Source organism: Mastomys coucha, unplaced genomic scaffold, assembly GCF_008632895.1.
Source record: "Mastomys coucha isolate ucsf_1 unplaced genomic scaffold, UCSF_Mcou_1 pScaffold16, whole genome shotgun sequence".
NCBI classification, from domain to species: domain Eukaryota; kingdom Metazoa; phylum Chordata; class Mammalia; order Rodentia; family Muridae; genus Mastomys; species Mastomys coucha.
In genome coordinates this window covers 22,419,671-22,442,303 of record NW_022196898.1, presented here as the reverse complement: position 1 = coordinate 22,442,303, position 22,633 = coordinate 22,419,671, and the positions used below count along the sequence as shown (strand labels likewise).

General features: G+C 32.4%; 1 protein-coding gene across 1 annotated transcript in view; it reads left to right on the top strand.

The window, feature by feature from the left end:
* The window catches only part of Si (sucrase-isomaltase), a 72,171-nt gene that overhangs the window by 24,184 nt on the left and 25,354 nt on the right, over positions 1-22,633 (top strand). Inside the window, exons 17-31 of the mRNA XM_031376029.1 lie at positions 2,978-3,094; positions 4,952-5,106; positions 6,603-6,687; positions 7,981-8,037; positions 10,132-10,256; positions 11,736-11,824; positions 14,433-14,482; positions 15,088-15,258; positions 15,474-15,632; positions 16,890-17,096; positions 17,366-17,520; positions 19,350-19,518; positions 21,754-21,850; positions 21,955-22,067; positions 22,154-22,279. Coding sequence (XP_031231889.1) covers positions 2,978-3,094; positions 4,952-5,106; positions 6,603-6,687; positions 7,981-8,037; positions 10,132-10,256; positions 11,736-11,824; positions 14,433-14,482; positions 15,088-15,258; positions 15,474-15,632; positions 16,890-17,096; positions 17,366-17,520; positions 19,350-19,518; positions 21,754-21,850; positions 21,955-22,067; positions 22,154-22,279 — 1,875 coding nt within the window. The remainder of the gene's footprint in view (positions 1-2,977; positions 3,095-4,951; positions 5,107-6,602; positions 6,688-7,980; positions 8,038-10,131; positions 10,257-11,735; positions 11,825-14,432; positions 14,483-15,087; positions 15,259-15,473; positions 15,633-16,889; positions 17,097-17,365; positions 17,521-19,349; positions 19,519-21,753; positions 21,851-21,954; positions 22,068-22,153; positions 22,280-22,633) is intronic.

Genomic DNA, 22,633 nt, shown 5'->3' with positions numbered 1-22,633 from the left:
ATAAAAAGCCTGATAATAATTAAAAACAATTTTAGCATAAGACTCAGAGTTAAAATTATAGAAACTCATCACAAAATATTTGAAGGGAATTTATGATGATTAGGTTTTCTATCATATACACTAATAAAGAGAACCCCCAAAATCAAATAAAACAAAATAACTTGCACAAATAATAGTGCAATTTGGAAGTTTAAAAAATGTTAGCATGATATATATAAATAAATTCACCCAGAAGCAGACTAAATTTTAGAAAGAAAAGGAAAATCAATTTATGACTGAAAGCTAGTAATTTGATATTTTTAAATCAAAGTTTGTATGGTTTTAACCATATGGAAAAGTTGTAGTTATAAATGGTAAATAAAAAATTAAAAAAAAAAACAGGTGGACAGGGTGGGCATATCTGCAATCTCAGCATTAAGAAAATACTCATGATTAGACGAGATTCCTGAGTACTGTGTATCAGGACAAACTGGACTGCACAGTAACACCTTTATCCTCAAAAGCAGAAATGCGCAAAATAAAATAAAATGAAATGAATAAATATAGGCAAAGTAAAAGAAAAGTCAAAGACACAAATAGTGCAAATTCAAAAATAGGAAAAGAAAAGTAATTAACCTAAAATGTGTAATATTAAGTTATTTCAATGAAATAGAATAAAATGTAACCAAATATATGAAGTGATTATTTGAAAAGTTGCACAAACATAGGACTTGAATTTAAATATTCTTTTTCTTTTCTTTTCTTTTCTTTTCTTTTCTTTTTCTTTTTCTTTTTCTTTTTTTTTTTCGAGACAGGGTTTCTCTGTGTAGCTCTGGCTGTCCTGGAACTCACTCTGTAGACCAGGTTGGCCTCAAACTCAGAAATCCGCCTGCCTCTGCCTCCCAAGTGCTGGGATTAAAGGCATGCGCCACCACGGCCCAGCTTAAATACTCTTTAAACAATAAATACTGATAATAAAAATATAAGAAATGTTTTTGAAATATTTTGTCAACTTTTAAATATATGTCACTATATTTTCCTCTTATTTATCTGCCCAGCTCTCATTCATCTTTCTTGACCTCAATCTTTTATTATTTGAAAACATTATATCTGCCTATAATGTCTTTTGATCAAAGCTCTCCATTCCTTTTCCTCCATTTCCTCCTCTATTTCCCTCAACTTTTCCAACCCAATATCATCTGATAATTTTAAACATATTGCGTCCCCTTAGTGCACCCTGTATTTACATTGGTATAGGGCAATTTATAGAAACAGAGAGAGTCTCTCAGGGGTAACATTCCAGAAGAAAACTGGCTCTTCCTCAAGAGCCATTTACTATCAATAGTTCCTCGGATAGGGGTGGAATTACATTAAGCACTTACCATCTGTAGTGGAACTTTGGTTCCTAAAGCCAACCTTGCTTGTAACCTTTCTCATTTGAACATTTCACATATATTCCAATACCTACCTTCTCTGTTTATTCTCTTTCATTTCTACCTTTAAGATTTGCAATTGAAGCAGGGCAGTGGTGGTGCATGCCTTTAATCCCAGTACTTGGGAGGCAGAGGCAGGTGGATTTCTGAGTTCGAGGCCAGCCTGGTCTACAGAGTGAGTTCCAGTACAGCCAGGACTACACAGAGAAACCCTGTCTCAAAAAAAAAAAAAAAACAAAAAAAAAAACTTGCAATTGAAATTCAAATTCACTGCACAGGGTTTTGTCCTGCCACATAAAGAAATAAGAAATAACGTATTGTATATAGTCTGTGGGTTTTCAAATATATATATTAAAAAAGAGACACAGGCTCATGCATATATACACATACCTTCTAATGATCTACATCTTTGTAGATATCTAAGGAAACTATCAAATATTTAGATGGGTGATTAATTACACATTTATCAAAAAAAAAATAACACATTGCTATTTCTCACATATTCTATAAAAAACAAAGTACCAGGTAGATAAAAGTTTTGTGATTAATGTTTAATTATTTTAGAAGAAAATGTAAGAAGATAATTCATGATATGTTAGAGAAATAATGTCTCAAACAATACGTAATGAATACAATTTACAGAGCCATTGTATATAAAATGGATTAAAATTAAATTAATCATTTAGCTAATTGAAAGATATTTTAAAGATTAAAGGTAGAAATAAAACAGCATCCTGGGAAATGATAGTTTTAGTTTATATAATCCTAAATGATAAATATTGAATTTACAATGTCTAGTGTAATTCTACAGAAAACAAGAATAAAAAATTGTGTAAAATATTTCTTCTTTTTTAGATTTATTTATTTATTTATTTTATGTGTATGAGTACATTGTAGCTGTACAGATGGCCATGAGCCATCATGTGGCTGCTGGAATTGAACTCAGGATGCTCCTCCTGCTTCCTCCAGCCCAACACTATAGCTGTTTTAAAACACACCAGAAGAGGGTGTCAGATCTCATTATGGGTGGTTGCTGAGATTTGAACTCAGGACCTTCGGAAGAGCAGTCAGTGCTCTTACCCGCTGAGCCATCTTGCCAGCCCGTGTACAATGTTTCTAATAAGCAACTCTAAATGAGAAACCCCCATACGTTCAAAAACTTCAAAAGATTTTACTCCAATCAGAAAACAGAGAAATCAAAGCAAAATATAGGTGAGAAACACTTTATGCAAAACATTGATAAAAAAATATCTGGTCATCAAAAAGAATTCTGAAATTTGCAATAGGAACATTCTGCGCGAGAAGGTGAGGAATGTAAGGCAGTTGGAAGCAGAGGATAATAATAATGTAGGTAGAGGGAAAGAAAGAGCAAGCATGGAGAGTAAATCATTTTAGGGGATGTGAATGAAGGCAAAAATCCAAGTACACCATGAGCAATGCTGATTAACTGGTGCATAAAATGGGATGTCCTAGGTAAAGCAGAGGGTCAACTCTGAGTGAGCACAAAGGTCAACACTGAGTGAGCACAAAGGTCAACTCTGAGTGAGCTCAAACCTATTTTTTAGGTAGGGGCGGACATCTGTGGATTTTTGTCTGACACCACAGAAGAACTCTGCAGAAGATGGATGCAACTGGGAGCCTTTTATCCATTTTCTAGAAATCACAATGCTGAAGGCTATGTGGTAAGTGACACTCATCCCTTCCAAGTCTGTTTTGAAACCACCACAACTGTATTTTTAAACAATGTACTTCCATCTGTATAAATAAGGTAAGATCTACAGATCTAAAGCTTATAATGTATATATTTTATAAATAAAAATTGGAATTTATGTTTTATTTATAAAATGGACCCATGAGGAAATCATAAAGTGAAGTGTATCCATACCATATTTTTATTTTTGAGTTTCAGTTTACTTTATAACAAAATATAACTTTCTATGCAAGCCTCTTAGCTGTTTTTATAAAAGGAAAACAAAGTAATTCAAGATAATATGATTTGAATCCAAAGACATTGTGATATGATAAATAAGAGTTCAATGACCATGCCAGTAAACTCAAAACTAACTTTTAAAGCATGAGTCTGAAATGGTAAAAACAGTAGTGCTGGGAAATTCAGCTCTTCTTAACTGCAGTCTGTGAGCTATCATAGACATGTTTTTAAGAGTGTAGTGCCAGGCGGTGGTGGCACATGCAGGTGGATTTCTGAGTTCGAGGCCAGCCTGGTCTACAGAGTGAGTTGTAGGACAGCCAGGGCTATACAGAGAAACCCTGGAGAGAGAGAGAAAGAGAGGGGGGAGGGGGAAGAAGAGAGGAAGAGGGAGAGAGGAAGGGAGAGGGAGGGAGGGAGAAGTAATATCCATTGAGACATGTCAGCTGCAGAGCTCAGGTCCGAGGAACTTCAGAGAACACAGCCAAAAGGGGCACGAAGGAGATTCTGAGGAACCCAATTTCATAGAAGAGATTTATACAAATATTCTGCACTCCTCTTGAATTTTTTAAAACGTAAATGGTATGCCAGGAAGAATATAATAGTGCTTAGTTAGTAGAATGCACTTGGAGGATACCAGTGTGGCTATAAGCCAACAGAGTAGTGAAACTTGTCAACCCACTGTTCAAGTTTGGGCCTCTGAAAGCTGATGGAAGGGCGGTGACCTGGCAGGGAGAGTCATCCCACAGCTGGGTTCCAACAGGCTCTGACAGTTATTACTGGGGAAGATTTTGATGTGAACAGGACTACAAGAAGAGCCTTGAATCTCCAGAAAACAGCCAGCCATAGCAGCCGCACTGTATATTCTGTGTCTGGGATTAGTAGATAGAAAGGGCGATTTCACTGTAAATTTAAGGAGGAGGCTCAGTAAATTCTGTAACCATCTAGAAAACTGTGTCAACAAGCTTGGAACTGGGAGGAAGTTGTCTCCTAGGTAGATCTTCTGAAGAAGATCTCAGGAATAGTGTTGAATTTTAAAGCTGAAGTTTGCTAACTAGTCAGGAAACATTGTTCCTTGTTTTTCTGAACCCTTACATTGTTTCTATTCCTTCTGAGGTCAATAGCTATGCATAGGAGAGAAATCTTGAGCACACTCAGGCCTGTTCTTGACTGGGTGACATCTAGGCCATTGTTCACATTATGCCATGTAGCTGAGCACAAATTCAAGTAGAGCCACGCTACTGTAACTGAAAGGGACCACAGATTATTTGGCAGATGTTTTGAGAACATAAAATTGGAGACAGTTTAAAGAAAACTAAGAATTTGAAAGCTTATCTGGCTATTTTTCAACTTTTCTAAACTGTATATTTAAGTGAGAAGTATATCTTTTAAAATAGAAATTAATTAAAATGTAAATGAGAATACAAAGCCATTTAGACATAAAGAGATTATACATTTAGACATAAAGAGATTATAATAGGGACAGTTTTAAAATTTTTCTCAGAAGAGTTCAGATTCAAACAATTTGCTTTAAACAATGATTAACATGGTTTAATTTTAATGTTTATTTGCATATTCTCTGCTTACTTTTATTTCTTTTGCTATTGTATAGGAACAGGATCCTGCCATTTTTGGACCAAACTCTCTTTTGGTAAACACATCAAGACACTACCTAACCATCCGCTATAGCTTACTTCCTTTCCTCTACACTCTGTTCTACAGAGCCCACATGTTTGGTGAGACAGTTGCAAGGCCATTTCTTTATGAGTGAGTATTGAGAATTATAAGAATTATAATGTAAGGGACTGGAAATCTGTTTGAAAGGATTAGAGATCTTTCTCTCTGCAAACAACACGACTTGAGTTCTAATATCAAGAACCCATGCAAAAAGCCAGACATGGCTACTTTTGAATGTAGCTGCAGTACTAAAGAGATCAGAGGGAGGTGGATCCCAAGAACTATTTGATCTGCCAGTCTAGCTTAATCTAAATAATAAGCTACTAGTGCAGTGTGCTACCTTGATCAAGGCAATGAAGCAAAGAGAAAACAGAGGAAAACAAGTTTCTTTGGTCTCTACATGTGATAATGGATATATCAACTTGTTTATTTTTGTGCAATGGACACACCACACAATACATTATACACATGTGTGAGCACACACACACATAACAGATATACATAGTATCCCAAAATATATCATACACACATGCCACATACATAAATCATATCACCTACACATACAATTATACCCCCACAAACATAATATATATGTATATACATATATATATTCATCATATAAATATCATATATATTTTTTAAATTTATTTTTAACATGTCATCCCAAAGCAATAGTTCTAGTGTAGTTCATATGGTGTAGATAAAGACAGACAGACATGTGGAAGGAAGTAAAATAGAGCAGGGAATGGCAGGCATGAGTTATTTCCATACTTAAAAAGTAATACATATATATATATATTCATCACAAACATACATATCATACCACACACAGAGAGAAATAATGATTAAAAGTATATTCAGACATACAATAAAACACTAATAGTAATGAAACAAGATCCAAAGTGAATCTAAGATTATTATTTTTCTAGTCAAATCAAGTTTTAGGATACGTGCATTGGTTATACTAAATGAAATTAATTCTCTGGTAGACAAGGTTAAGGTCTGAGTGAGAGGACTTATCAGAAAGTAAAAATAAAATACGTCAGGGAGATTATATTAGTAAGAAAGATTGAAGATGTAATAATCATATGCTGTTACAACCCATCAATAGTGTGATATAGTTATAAAATTATACATTGCCTACTTTGTTTTTTGTTACGAATTAACAGGATGTTTTTATGAAATGACCTAAAGTTTCTTTTAAATACATATTAGTTTTTTGATAAAATTTTGAAAGTGGTTAACGAAATAACTCTGGGAATTTATGAACCTGCCTTACAAGAAAATAACAATAACAAACAGCCAGTTGCTTATTATACACATATATTGATTGTATACTTTGGGTATTACTTTTTAAGTATGGAAATAACTCATGCCTGCCATTCCCTGCTCTCTTTTACTTCCTTCCTTCTCACATGTCTGTCTGTCTTTATGTACACCATATGAACTACACTAGAACTATTGCTTTGGGATGACATGTTAAAAATAAATTTAAAATAAGTATTTCAGGAAAGAACTGATAAGATAAGCAAGTTGCTTCTGCTTGTTTTGTAATATTATATATTAAATATTCTAATTATTTAAAGGTTTTATGAAGACCCAAACAGCTGGATTGAGGACCTCCAGTTCCTGTGGGGTCCTGCACTACTTATCACTCCTGTTTTGAGACCGGTAGGCTTTATCTATGTATTATATTTATTTCTTAAAGACAATTTTGCATAGCCAAATCTGTACATACTTTTTAGGAACTCAGGTAACACTTATTGCTCAATGAACTACTTCAAGTTCACAATCTCTCAATAAAATTTAAAATTCCAAAGAAATTTGATATTTACAAAGTTCTTTGACACATCTAGATTATTAAATATATATGAAAATATAGAAAGGAGTTTGTGTGTGATCAATTCTATACTGGAAAGTTTACTTTTATTGCATTCAATCAAAACTTATAATAATATTAACAGCTCACACTTAGGAAGACACAAACATTACAAATCTGCTAAGAGGGTAAATTTAAAACAGTGAACCCCTGGGGATCCATTCCATATACAGTCCCCAAACTCAGACACTATTGTAGATGCCAAGAAGTGCTTGCTGACAGGAGCCTGATATAGGTGTCTCCTGAGAAGCTCTGCTAGAGCCTGACAAATACAGAGGCAGATACTCTCAGCCAACCATTGGACTGAGCGTGGGGTCCCCAATAGAGGAGTTAGAGAAAAGACTGAAGGAGCTGAAGGGGTTTGCAATCCCATAGGAAGAACAATATCAACCAACCAGATAGTCAAGAAATCCCAGGGACTAAACCACCAACCAAAGAGTACACATGGAGGGACCCATGGCTCCACCCACATATTTAGCAGAGGATGGCCTTGTTGGGCATCTATGGGAGGATAGGCCCTTCGTCCTGTGAAGGCTTGGTGCCCCAGTATAGGGGAATGACAGGGCGGGGGGGGGGGGGGGGATGGGTGTGTGGGTGGGTGTGTGAGCAACCTCATGGAAGCAGGGAGTTTCCGGAGGGGAAACCAGGAAAAGGGATAACCTTTGAAATGTAAATAAAGAAAATATCCAAGAAAAGAAAAGATAAAAAAGAGTATATAAAACAAACAAGAGAAGTAAGATATAAGTGTTTCATTTCTAAACTCTAGTGTTCATGTAACTACATAGAAATGGTAATTTTGCATCACAATAAGCAAGTGGTTTATAGCAATAAAGTGCACATATGAATTATAATTGCCAACTAAATAGTAGTCTGTTTGCCACTTGAATACGGATTTTACATTATAATGTAGAGTTTATAATTTAGAACTACTGAAGTAAAGTAACAGAGAAGCATTTTTTTTTCTCCTAAGAAATGGAAAATCTAAAACAATGCTTGACAAACTTCTTTCTTAAGAATTGGGATTTCAAAAATGTGTTTATTATCATATATATTTTGTATATTTACACTGATTTTCCTTAATTAAGGGAGTGGAAAACGTGAGTGCATATATTCCTGATGCTACTTGGTATGATTATGAAACAGTAAGTAACATATTTGAATATCTTTATCTAGATCTACATCTAAATCTATATATCTATAGCTAATCTATATAATATGCTTCTGAACATACAGTGTATGAATGCTGGAAACTTCTGAAATTATTGTAAGAATATTACACCTTTGGAGAGCTGTCTAAAAGTTGGTATACAATTAGTCTTCGTTACACTTGAACCAAATATTTAATATGAAGTCATATATAAGCACCCAAATATATTTTATATTTAAATGGAATTTATAGAGTTTTTAGAAAGAAATGGAAATATTTAATTATTTGCTCATAATTTCCATTTCTCTTTTTGTCAGAAAGGTGTACATGATTTTAAATAAAAACAAAAATTAGAGCTGGAGAGATGGCTCAGCAGTTACGAGTGCTGATTACTCTTCCGAAGGTCCTGAGTTCAAATCCCAGCAACTATATGATGGCTCACAACCATCTTTATGAGATCTGGTGCCCTCTTCTGGGGTATCTGAAGACAGCAACTACAGTGTACTTACATATAATAAATAAATAAATCTTTAAAAAAATAAACCATTTTGAATGTTTTTTATGGCCAACTAGAAGAGCCAACATGATAGCATATATTTTGAAAATGGTGTTAGTAACACCACTTCAGATTCAGATTTAAAGTAGCTATGTTTTTTAAACTTACCATATTTCACATTTACTTGTCTGGATGTGTGGGACTTTTGCTTGAAAGAATATTTGAGAAGACTTTATTAAGGCAGGCAAAATTTATTTGGTGTGCATCATTTTCCAGTTATTTACTTCTCTATTATTTTAATTATGTATTTTTATGAAGTAACATGGTAACCTTATGAAAGTATGCAATGTGTACTGAACAAATAAGTTCATACTTGTATTTCAAGCACTTTATATGGTGTTTTGATTGACACATCAAGAATGCACACATACCTGAGTTCAGTGTAATGTTTCATTGCATGTCTATTTTTATACTGGCCAAATGAATGTAATTACAATTTTCATTCCCTTATCATTACCTGAATTTTAATTTCTTTTGAGCTTTCCTCATTAATAATGATTCTTGCTACAAAATGAAAAAGTCATAATTCTGACCCTCCATTTTGAACAATAGTTAAGCTTCTCTGCTATAGAAAAAAATAGTAAAATTTATCACATCTTCCATAAAATTGTGTTTTAGTATCTTCTACAGAAGTACTCTTTATTTTAATTTCTATAAAATAGGACAGAAATGTATCCAGTATTTATTGATAGACAAGCTTTATGATTCAATCATGTTATTTTGGGATGTACACGTGACAGTGGTGGGAATGTTTCAAAATTATATGCTTATATGTTTACAGCTGTATATCAAAGCAAGATGACTATATACCTGTTGAAGAATGTATAAATAAAATGTGATTTGCATATAATGCATTCTTATTTACATATTAAAATAGTGAAATACTGTCATATGCAGTTCAGTTGGTAGGTGTAGAGTACATTCTATTGAATAAAGAGCCACACTGGAATACATTACGGGTGGTGGCGCACACCTTTAATCCCAGCACTTGGGAGGCAGAGGCAGGCGGATTTCTGAGTTCGAGGCCAGCCTGGTCTACAGAGTGAGTTCCAGGACAGCCAGGACTACACAGAGAAACCCTGTCTCGAAAAACAAACAAACAAACAAAAACATTAATATATAAATAAATTTATGGGGGGGGTTACATTTCTTCCCTCAGAGATCTGCCTGTCTCTGCCTCTGCTAAAATTAAAGGCATGTGCTACCAAAACCAGAAAAAGAAAAAAAAAGAGCCACACTGAAGATGAATACTATACATTTTTTCTATATTGTAGATAGCATTGTGAATAAAAATTGTATAAAACAAGCGTATAATTGCTAATTATTATAGGAAGAAAATACTTTCCTATATCCTATTTTATATCTTAGAGGAAATGAACTTAATTTCCTATGCATAGAAATCTGAATGAATTATTTTCACCTCATAGAAATCAATTAATTAATAATAAATAAAATATATAAATCAGAATTGTGATAAAGCAGATTTAAAATGTACATTAACAATAAAAATAATATTTGCTCTTTAACTATTAGGGTAGACAAAGGCCGTGGAGAAAACAAAGGATTGACATGTACCTTCCAGGAGATAAAATAGGATTACATCTTAGAGGGGGGTATATCATCCCTACCCAGGAACCTAATGTGACAACAACAGCAAGGTAAAATAAAGGAATATTGCCTATTCGCATGTGTTCATAATATGTGTTCTGTGAGGAATTCCTGTTGCTTGGAGTAAAATCTCCATGTACGTAGGGAGTTACAGTTTTAGAAATTTCTATCCTAAGAATAACAGCGACTGGCTCTATTTTCTGAAAATGTAGGCCGAGGAAATAGTAGTGAATACATCAGTTTGTGTTAGCAGTTTTATAGTTTGATATTTCAGAATTGATTATTTGGAAAACAATTTTATAAATTTGTTCTTAAAAATTACTCATCACGCAGATCCCTCTGAACAATAGAATCAAACTTTGATTATTGTGTTGCAAGTAATGTATTTTGTGTAGGACCCTATACCCTCAGAAGTGTTATCTTATGTTGATACAGCATGAAAACGTATAATTGATCTCATAAATCACTTTCATGACAACTCTGCCTTAATTTTTAAAATTATTTTACAATTCTCTTAACATTTCAAGATACCATTGTCTTAGTTGTGGTTCCTATTTCTATGCTGAAACACCATGACAAAAGCAAGTTGGAGAGGAACTTCCACATTGTAAACCCATCCCTGGACGTAGTATAACAGTAATTCAAGCAGAGTTAGAACCTGGAGGGAGGAACTGATGCAACATACCATGGAGGGGTGTTGCTTACTTGCTTGGTCCTCATGGCTTCCTCATCTTAGTTTCTTATAGAACTCAGGTTCTTAATAAAAGCAGCCCAGGTACAGCAAGACCCACAATAGGCTAGAACATCCCCATCAATCACTATTTACGAAAATGTTCCACAGGCTTGCCTACAGCTAGATCTTAGGGAAGCACTTTCTCAAAAGGAGTCCCCTCCTCTTGACCCTAAACTCTGCCCTGTTGACTAAACTAAGCCAGCACATCCATATTTTCCTATCAGTTGGAGACCTAATATGTTTCAATTTAAGGTTATAGTGTTGAAATGAACATTCTTATTTTGTTATTTAGTTAGTTTTATATCTTATCTGTTTGTATCCATGCCTGCTTGTCTGTATGTGCTCAATATGTATTCAGTGCCCAGAGAAGGCAAAGAAGGTTATAATATTCCTGATAATAAAGTTACAGACAGTTTTGATTCATGAGATGTCAGTACTGGTAACCAACTATGGATTCTCACAAGTAGCAGGAGGGTTTCTAACATTAATCAGTCTATGCAGAACCCCAAGCCAGACATTCTTCAGACACATTTAACTCTTTGGATTTAATGAGAATGTTATATAATTTAAATTTTGTAGGTGGCATATCCTTCAACAACTAAATAATATCACAGATTTATAATATGTTTTAAAGTGTATAAAATTTGTCTTTACTTAGTACATCTATATTGAAAACTATGAATACAAAAATTATGCTAATACACAACTGAAAGCTTAGATTGAAATGTACTTATTATGTCATAAATTGAATACAAAGTAATTTCTAATTCTATACAAACCACATTTTACTTTGTAGCCGAAAGAATCCTCTAGGTCTTATTGTTGCATTAGATGAAAATCAGGCAGCAAAAGGAGAATTCTTCTGGGATGATGGTGAAACTAAAGGCAAGTTTCAACATAGTGTATGCTTAATGCATAATTCTCCATTATGATAACAGTATTTTGGCTTTATTCATACAAGTTCCATTCATAATGATTTTATAATACTTTTATTAAATTTGAATTGTATATATGATTATCATATCAACTTTTTGAATGGTGTGTTATAAAATGTTTTGGACAAATGCATGTGATTTTATGTTAAATTAATATTTTAATTTGATATAATTTGTCAAATTTTCAAGTATTGGGACTACATTATGTTTTTAAATGTCTTGTATAATTAATTGTAATCTTTAAACATAAAATTTTATTAATGAAAGAAAAAAAAACAAATCAATGCTCTTAGCTACAGTTAATGTCAATATCAAATTATTTGAGCAAAAATCCTTTTCAGGCTGAATAGATGGTTCAGAGGTTGAGAGCTCTGACTGCTCTTCTAGAAGTCCTGCTAATAACCATCTATAATGAGATCTGGCACCCTCTTCTGATGTTCAGGCAGAATACTGTATACAGAATAAATTAATAAATCATTTTTTAAAAAAAGAGAAAAGAAATTTCTTCTATATTATTCAGAATTCTTTAGTTTGTACTTTGAGAATTTAGGACAACTAAAAGCAAACTAAATAATTCATAAAATAGCCATGAGCCATTTTATTATGTTATGTAAATCATACATATTATTTATGTTTTTAGATTGAATTAATTATCTAAATTTTTTCATTAAATATTTGATTCATTTATTTTAATATAGTACACTTAATAGCTTTATATAAGTGTTCTCATGTAGTTTCCATTTGAACTCATTATTTTTTAAATCTCCTTAATTTTTATTATGGTTATTTTTCTTCAAAATTGGGTCCTAACCTTGAGTTTATAAAGATGGTTTAGGAATGTTTTAGTAAACATATGATACAGATATCATTGTTTTGTTACATTTCTTTCATTAAGTGTTAGTTTCATTACAAGTTAAATATAATTTTAGAATACATCTATATTCCTTTCCTTTTCCAAAAGGATTAAAAATGATGAATAGAGAGAAATGAAATAAGACTATACTATGTCATTTCTTCATAGAAAAAATATATAATTTCATAGGTAAAACCTATGTATCAATACTGCATGAAATAGTAAATTATAACAATATATTCATATTTATGAGTGCTTTATTAGTGGATACAAGGTCCTATATATCTCAGAATGGGTGAAATTCTGACTTTCCTATCTCTGCCTTTACAAAACTGGGATTACATGCTTGGGAAAATACACCTGACTAGAATAAGTTATGTCTTCCTCTGAATCTCTAGACTCTTTTTCTAGTCATAGAAAAATATATTTAATATCTCTGTTAACAAGGAAATAAAACATCAAAAATTATTATCTTATTATTTGAAAAATATATAGCTGTATTATTTTTGCTATTGTAATTTAACTATAATTATAATAACAAATATAATTATGTCACTTCTTTTGCCTTCCTCCCAAGTATCCCTTTTTGTTCTCTTTCTAATTCATGACCTTGTTTTTCACTGATTTTTAGTATATACATACATTCATATAGTTGTCTGTGTGCATATCTTTTACTCATTATGTATAATCTTACTTGTACATATATGTTTTCAGGGCTGACCATTTGATACAAGATACCAATTACTGGAGAAGGCTTCCCTTACTCTCAGCATTCCTTAGGTGATTGTAGTTGTTTGTGTAGGGTTGAGGGTTCAGGAACATTTCCCCATATACACTATACATTATACATTATACAATATATTTTAATTGCATCTTGTAATAGTTGCTTTTATTTCCTCAGAAAAGGGATGAGTTGACAGTTGTATCCAAGCTGAGCAAATACATAGCCTGAGCATTCTTTCTCTGTAGCAACTACCCCTAGGTCCATGCCTGGAAACTTCTAGGCTCCATATCCCCAATCTTCCAAGCTGACTGATGCATATCTTCAGGTTCTTCATTTTCTGGCTCATTTTGTCATTACCTGCATCTAACTTGTTCTCTCTGCATCCTTTCTCTGTAAAACTGTCCTAAGCAAAATGCCTAAACACAAATCACATGCTGCTCTTAAGTATGCTCTGTTGCCTGCAATGTTCTTATTTGAGTTGAATGTACCCTATTTCTGACTTGTTCTGTCAAATCTTCCTCTGATTCCTCATTTTGTCTGCCCATCAATTAGATATTACTTGCAAACATGGCAACTTCCTTCTATAAATTAATTTATGCTTATTTCTAGGGTTTAAAAGTGTGTATTAATTGTATGTCTGTATTCCAGTCAGATCATACTGTAATCCAGGGAGTGTTTGCATTCTGACTGGATCACATAAATTTAGAAGGTCATTGGATGTGATTCCTTGCCAAAGTAACCATGTTGCTGGATTAAAATTCTGCTATAGCATCTTCTACACACTGCCTCATTTCAAATACCCTTGTTGCTGCCCTAGCAATTTCTACCTAAAATTTCTTCTCTTTTGTCTTTATTTATTAGATACATAAAAGTTTATAGCTCTTTATTATTATAATTTTAAAAGAACTAATTATTATATAAATATAAAATAAGAAAAGTTAATTAATTTTTATCTGATAACTATTTATTTTTCAATTTCAGAGACCATAGAAAATGGAAGCTATATATTATACGCATTTTCAGTTTCTAATGTAAGCATTTTATGGAAAATATGTTTTTTAAATATCTAGAATATTATTTATTATAGGCTACTTCTTAGAAGTATTTAAATTTCCCTCCCATTTTCAATAAAATTAAAAGGAATAACTTGCTGAATTAGTTACTAAATTTAAATTATTTCATTATGTTCAAACACATTTTATTAACTAAACTAGATTAAATTTATGATGAAACTTGCGCATTGTTGTTTTTGTATGTCTTAAAGTATACTGTAACAATCTCCCTAGGATAATAATTTCTATATATTCAATATGTTTTAATACTTTAAAATATTGAATAAAATTTTTTTCAGAAAAGTTAGAATTCTTTATTTTTTTAACAATACTGAGTTATAATTGATCAATATAAGGACTAGAATAAGAGGTATTACATATGACTGACCTCATATGTGATTTCATAATTTAGTCCAAAAATAAAGCTTTATGACTTATGTACAAACAAAGGGAGTTATTTTCACTGGAATAGCTGGTAGAATGGGTAGCTGAATGACTCATTCATTGACTTCTCCCTTATACTGCTCATCAAACTGGTTACTACCAAGACCTAACATCTGACATTTTATCCTGTTTCTTCTCAGAATAACTTGGATGCAAACTGCACACATTCATCATATCCAGAGGGAACTGCTCTTGCATTTAAAACAATCAAAGTCCTTGGGGTGAAAGACATTGTTACAGAGGTTAAAGTGGGTGAAAATGATCAGCAATTGGCTCTTCATCCTAGTTTCCATTTTGATGCTTCCAATAAGGTAAACTAATCACTTTAAAAAGTCTGATATACTTCTTTATGTTCTTAACACTCTTTTTGGAGCTCTAAATACACATTTTTTATTTTTCTATTCTTCAAAAAAATATATCAAAGTAATAAATATTCTTAAAATTATGTTTGCCAGATTTTGACATTGTTTTAAATCAAGTTTAAAACATCACCAATTTAAACAATTAATCATTATTTTTTTTATAGATTCTCTCAATTACAGATCTCAACTTCAACCTTGGCAGAAGCTTTATAGTTACATGGAACACACAAAGTTTCTCAGACAATGAGAAATTCACTTGTTACCCAGATGTAGACACAGCTACTGAGGAAACATGTGTACAGAGAGGCTGCGTTTGGGAACCGGTAATCAAGTTTTTCTTGTGAATAAATATGTGATTTTCATATAAGCATATCAGTGAGACATTTACACATAAATTTTATGTTCAACAATATAGAATTTATATCCATTTATGAATCATATAGTATTTGAAACTTGCATGTTTAATAGACAATTATACATTAAATGAATTATTTCTCTAAAGACATTGTGTAGCAGATGACAGACAAGGTGACCAGATAAATCATATTCCAGGCAAAATGGATGACAATTTATTCCCTTATAAAATAGCATTTTGTTTTACTTATACTTTACAATTATTATAGGTGACTGGCTAAATAAGCAACTCATATATGAGTAGTAATCAGTATTTCCAAAACAAATTTTAAAACTATAAAAACTTGCACATGTGCCACTGAGGGAGGCTTTAGTTATGCTGGACAGCAGCGAAGAGTGAACATTTTGTGAAGATTTTGACACAGGATCAACAGTGAAGGGTCACTACGGTTGCAACATTGGGTTTGTTGTCAATTTAGGAAGAATGAGAGAACAGCATGGTGCTCTATTACCTGAGTCATATGCATTTGCATTATAGAGGCAGAATGCAAAATATTTTTAGTAGGACTGCGAATTATATGTTGAGAACAATAATGCTAATAATGTTTTGTGCATTAATGTCACATAAAAAAGGAACTTTACTGTTGGTGAAAGATGTAAGCTTAGTAAGAAAGTAGTCAACAACAACAACAACAACAAAAAAGAGTAACAAGATAGCATTGAATGGTGTGCCTCTTCAAAATCTATAATCAATTAATAATTATGATAATCTGATAGAAAAGGCTGTCTGTGGTAAGCTATCTCACATTCAATGCCAAAGTTACCAACTAATCCTTAGGTACTTTCTTCTACAGTGTCAAAGAGGAGAAAAAATATCTTTGTTAAGGTTTCCTGTTTTAATTCCTGGTAGAAATGCAATCTGCAGCTTTAAACATGAGCCATAAAAATAGGCTATATCAATATTATTTTAACTAGAGGAAAATAAACTTCAATTATGTATTTTATAGTCACTTTCAGACAGAGAAAGTAGTATCATTTGTAGCAGAAAATAAAACACAGGCGAATTCATTTATGAAAATTTAGAATATATCTCAAAATCAAATAATAGAATTTTTTATTATGTGTCACAAAAACTGTTACTAAGCTTGGTTACGGTCTTCCTGTTTGATTTAAGTTCATGGTTACGATGCTTACACTTTCTCATGTTGAGCATGTATTGCTTTTAGGTTGATGGGCTCTCCAATGTGCCTCCCTGCTACTTTCCTCCGAACCACAATCCCTATTTGTTAACTTCAACTCAAAATTTGACAACGGGCTTAACAGCAGAACTCCAGATGAATCCTGCAAATGCTAGAGTTAAGCTTCCATCTAATCCCATCTCCACTCTCCGTGTGGAAGTAAAATATCACAAAAATGACATGCTACAGTTTAAAGTAAGTTAAATATAAACTTTCTTAGAAAAAAGAGTTAAAGAACTTAATAATCTACTTAATTTCATTGGAGTTTTTTTGTTTGTTTGTATTTTTGTTTGTTTGATATTTGGCTTTGGTTTTGTGGCTGTTTTTTTTTTCATATCAAATGCTATATGCAAAGTGGCTATGCAGAAATCAACACTTGTAAGTGCTACTTTGGTAAATATTATTTAAAACGTACTCTATTAAAGTAGAAACACGTGTGTATTGTCACTGTTTCTTTGAAACAGATTTATGATGCACATCATAAGAGATATGAAGTTCCTGTACCACTAAATATTCCAGAAACACCTACAAGCTCTAATCAAAACAGACTCTATGATGTAGAAATCAAGGAAAATCCTTTTGGCATCCAGGTTCGAAGGAGAAGCAGTGGAAAGCTTATGTAAGTGATTAAATAATTTGATTTGAAAGTGAAGGTTTTAGTTTAAAAGAACAATATGCTAACGGTTGGTTGTATCAAATATTTCCTCAATTTTAACATTTTAAAGAACATATTCATAGGACCATACAAAGGATTAATCCAAAGAATTAATTTACTTCATAAATATGATTACTTTTTGTAGGAGAGGTTTTTGATGTTAAGGTCATGTTCCCCAATTGGTTCTTAATCGGTAATGAAATCCATGGGCTAATTGCTGGGCTAAAAGGACAGAAGGGACTTCCAGGTTTCTGGAGGCAGGTAGGAAGATGTAAGGAAGGAAAACAGAGTTCACCATGTTTTGAAGAGGGAACTAAGAGCCGTGTGAGATCTCAAAGCAGAGTGGCCTCACAGACCGCTCCTATAGACGGGTAGTAAGAGTTTAGAAACTGAAGTTTAGGGCAGAGATAAAAATATTATTAAGGGCATGTTTTTCTAGGCAGGAGATAATAATGTTCAGCAATAGTGTCCAAAGGCAAGTTGAAAAGAACAGCTGTGAGTGTGTCTTTTATCCGTGGATTCAAGGGAAGCTTGGAGAGGGCTTGTAGCACATCTCCCATCTCAGAGCAAAGGAGGTAGAGCTAAACTACACGCAACAATTTTTGTTAATAAGTATTAAATTCACTATTATCATAATGTAAGGAATCCTAGCAGATTCATCTTAAAATACGTATTTATACAATAAGCAATTAGGATTGCACTATGTAAATGAGTTAATAAAACTGTTAAGATGATTGTGAGATCTGGAACCTGATATTGATGAAAATAAATTGAGAAAAATCTGTACTAATTTTATAGGGTATGAATTTATTAAAATATAATTCTCTTCATGCTTACCAATTGCACCAAGTTAAAATGGATTTTCATGTTAACCATGTCATCTTGGTTGCTGTCAGAATTCTGACAGTTATGGGCAGTCTTGATGCAAATAAAGAAAATCCTGACTACCCAGGTTTAATAAGATTTTATAACAGAATCTTTTTTTGTAGTTTGAAGGGCTAACAAATGAAATAATTTGTGAGAAAACACATGGGGGCATGTAAATTACTCCTATTTTGCAACATTTTAAAAAATTACATAGAAGTTTTGAATTTATCTCAGATTTTTCATAATATTAATACCTTTCCTTGATGACCTCACTTTCTTTTCCTCCTTTTTTCTATTTTTCTCACAAATAGTTATAGTAACCATCCATTCTCTATAGATATATTTTTCCTACATGCCATGTATTATAAATACAAAATACAGTAAGAAAACAGCTGAATGTAATAACTGGGAATAACCATTGAAATACACAATATGAATGTAGCTCCTGATAACATGGATTTTTAATTTACATAAGTTAAAAATAAAAATAATGGTTATCCCATAGGATAGATAAAATAGACCATATTTATTTTTAAGACATGAATCAAGAAATTAATATTATTTTGATCAGTTATATTTTATTACATATTGGACTAAAATATAATGATATTCTCATCTTATATCTTGAATAGTAGTACATAAAGTATATTTTAATTATTAAATCGACTAAGTTAGTCAAAAGAAAAATATAACAATAATTACTGATATTCATTTGATATCTATATATAATTAGTAGCATAAGAAAAATTAATTCATCAGGTCACAAAGAAAGAATTACCATCATTATTTGCAATGTTGCTTACTGTGTTCATGCATACAGAATATGTATTTACTTGCTTTCAGGAAAATAGAACTAATTATAGTTATTACTTTCTAATTTTACACATATTTACAGAGATAGACTTGTTTTTTCCTTCTGTTTTCAGCTGGGATTCTCGCCTGCCTGGATTTGCCTTCAATGATCAGTTCATTCAGATATCTACACGTCTGCCATCACAATATTTATATGGCTTTGGGGAAGTGGAACACACAGCATTCAAGCGAGATTTGAATTGGCATACTTGGGGGATGTTCACAAGAGATCAGCCTCCTGGAGTAGGTACCAATTTCTGGCTACCAAATGAGGCAGCTAAGATAGTGATGAAGATCTAGTTCACTTCTTTGCAGGCTGATAACTCAAGCCTGAAACACTTAATATAAAGAGGAATAAAGACTTGCAGTGCTGATGGAGTGATTTTTCTAAAAAAAATAATAATAATAATATCAGAAATTATGAAAAAAGTAGAGAATATACAATCTGTGAGTATTTTTTAAAAAACAGGTTGAATAAATTTTTATTTTAGTTCTCAGATTTTATTTTGAGTTTTGGAAATATATTTAATTTTAATTTATTCATCTTTTTTTAACCCACTGAATCCAATAGTGCTTCCCACATACACATGGGCATAAGGTAATTGGCAGGGCCTAGGAAACCTACCAGTGGCCATTTGTAAAGAGTGATTTTCTCTTCCTAGTAGTCACTGACTGCAATGTATTTCTAGCTAAAGATGGGACACTTTGGCTCTCCTACCTAATCCGTAATCAGATCATTTGCAGGTAAATGCAGCTGTCATAAGGTTCTAGGTGCAGCACTCATGGTATATTGAGAAGATAGCATTTCACAGAACTCTTGGCCATCCCTTGCTTCCTTTGTGTCTCCTCTATTGAAATGTAATCTGAGTGCAGAAATTTGATATAGAGGTATGCATGTCCTAATTTTAGTAGAGTAGTCATGGTGATTATAATCACCACGTTGAACAGTGGTACTTCTGTGCGTTGGGCACAGCTACCTGCTACAATAAGTTTCTATGACCAAGGTTGGTGGCAGCTCAAATCTATGAAAATAAAGTTAAATTTGAAAAGCAATTTAACAACATGACCATTTAGAAAAGCAACATCAATAGGTTCTCTGTGAGAGCCTATGACTTGCCTAGCCATGAATTTTTGGCTATTTTTATAACATTATGTCTGAAACCTTCCTCTTGGCACATCTCAGTCGCAATCAGGACAACAGCTGCCTATTTCCATAAACTATCTTGCCACTATTGCTCAGTCTGTGCATCTTATCAGGTATGTAATTATCATATAATGTAGATGACAGCATTGGTCAAGTGAGACCATTGATGTCTTTTCTATCTGCAGCAACCTGCATAGTATTTCTCTAGCACTTATGTATTAGATAACAGAATACATACAAAAGCTGTATCAAAATTATGTCCAAAGAACTATTCACTATTAAAATAGATATTATTTGATTAATTTGATCTTGTTTTAAAATTGATTCCTAACTAGTTTCTTGACTTTTCAAGCCACATAGAACAAAAATACTTCCAGGAACAAAAATACAAAAATGTTCCTGGAGATAACTCTTTGCAGAATATATATATAGTGCACTATTAGTGATTTGATACCATACCCCTATATTCCACAGATAAAACTGTACATTTTAGGTGTTTCAAACTATTACTTATATCCTTAACAATATTTATATGTGTTCTGATACTTCACAGAGTTCTGTTTTGATATTAGAACACATTTCTTAAATACCCAATACACTGAAAAATAAATATCGTGAAAAAGATGTTTTAAAAACTAGCTTACCATCAGTTTTACTTGCAGTTGCTACTTCAGGGTTATATTCAATATATAGTACAATAAAGTACTATTGCATTTATTTGTGTGATGATGTACAGAGTCTATGCTATCTTTACCATACTGAAGATGTATCAGCATCTATTCAAAAAATGTTATATCAAAATTATTTCAAAAGAACTCTTTAATATTAATATAGCCATTATTTGATTAATTTGATCTTCATTCACATGCTAATATATTACTAAACTTTGAGTTTGAAAATTCAGAATACTATTTCTGTATTCTGAATAGGGAAGTATATTTTTTAAAACTTATTGTTCTTGACAGTTTAATTATATACATCACTGTTTATTTCTAGGACGTTTTATATTTAGGATTAGTGCTAACTTAAAAATAAAATGAGATACTTAACTTACTGCAAGAAACAACTACTCTAACATCAGGGTTGTTTGGTAGTTAGTGTCACATAGTTTATTGATGTTACATGTTTTCTTATTTACTTGCATGCTCTACAGAAGTATCAATTAAAAAACAGAAGATATTTAAATGAAGTACATTTATTTTATTCAGGTTTAGTTGAATTTGCTAATCAGGAATACATTAACTTCCAAGCTTTATGTTACTGAATTTAAGCAATATTGATTTACCTCACACCTTATTATTCCTAAATATACATTATGTTTTTTAATATTTCAGTATAAACTTAATTCCTATGGATTCCATCCCTATTATATGGCTTTGGAGGATGAGGGCAATGCTCATGGAGTTCTGTTACTGAACAGCAATGGAATGGGTAAAGCTATTATTTGATAAATTTCTCATATAAAATACGTAACTATAATATAATAACAAATATCTCTTGCACATCAAAACTTAAGTCTTATTTTGGATTTTCAGATGTTACATTCCAGCCAACTCCTGCTCTAACCTACCGCACAATTGGTGGCATCTTGGATTTTTACATGTTTTTGGGACCAACCCCAGAAGTTGTAACAAGGCAGTATCATGAAGTATGAATGGATATTTATTAAAAATTTATAAAATGTTTATTTATAATGTAAAGTACTTCTTTTATCTAACTTATAATTTTTTAAAGGTAATAGGCTTTCCAGTCATGCCACCTTACTGGGCTCTAGGATTCCAATTATGTCGTTATGGATACAGAAATACTTCAGAGATTGAGCAACTGTACAACGACATGATAGCTGCTAAAATCCCCTATGTATGTATATCAATAACATGTGGATTCCAGAATAAAGAGTGAAATATTTAAAAACTATATTCTATGGGATTACAGTAAACATTTGGAAATAATGCTCTTATTTCAGTAGCATCTCAGGAGTTGGATGCAGGATCTTTTGCATATTTTTGTCAGATACATAAGTAAGGAGCTATAGTATTCCCCTTATGCTTACTTTCCTACTTTAAAGAGCCTGATCTGTTCTCAACAAACTTCTTTATCATTTTTTCTTAATACATTGAGGATGGCTTCGTCATACGTATTCTGTGACTTCTATATTTGAATTATCTATAGAATCACTTAATATGACAAGTTTGAAGGAGTTTGACATGAGCT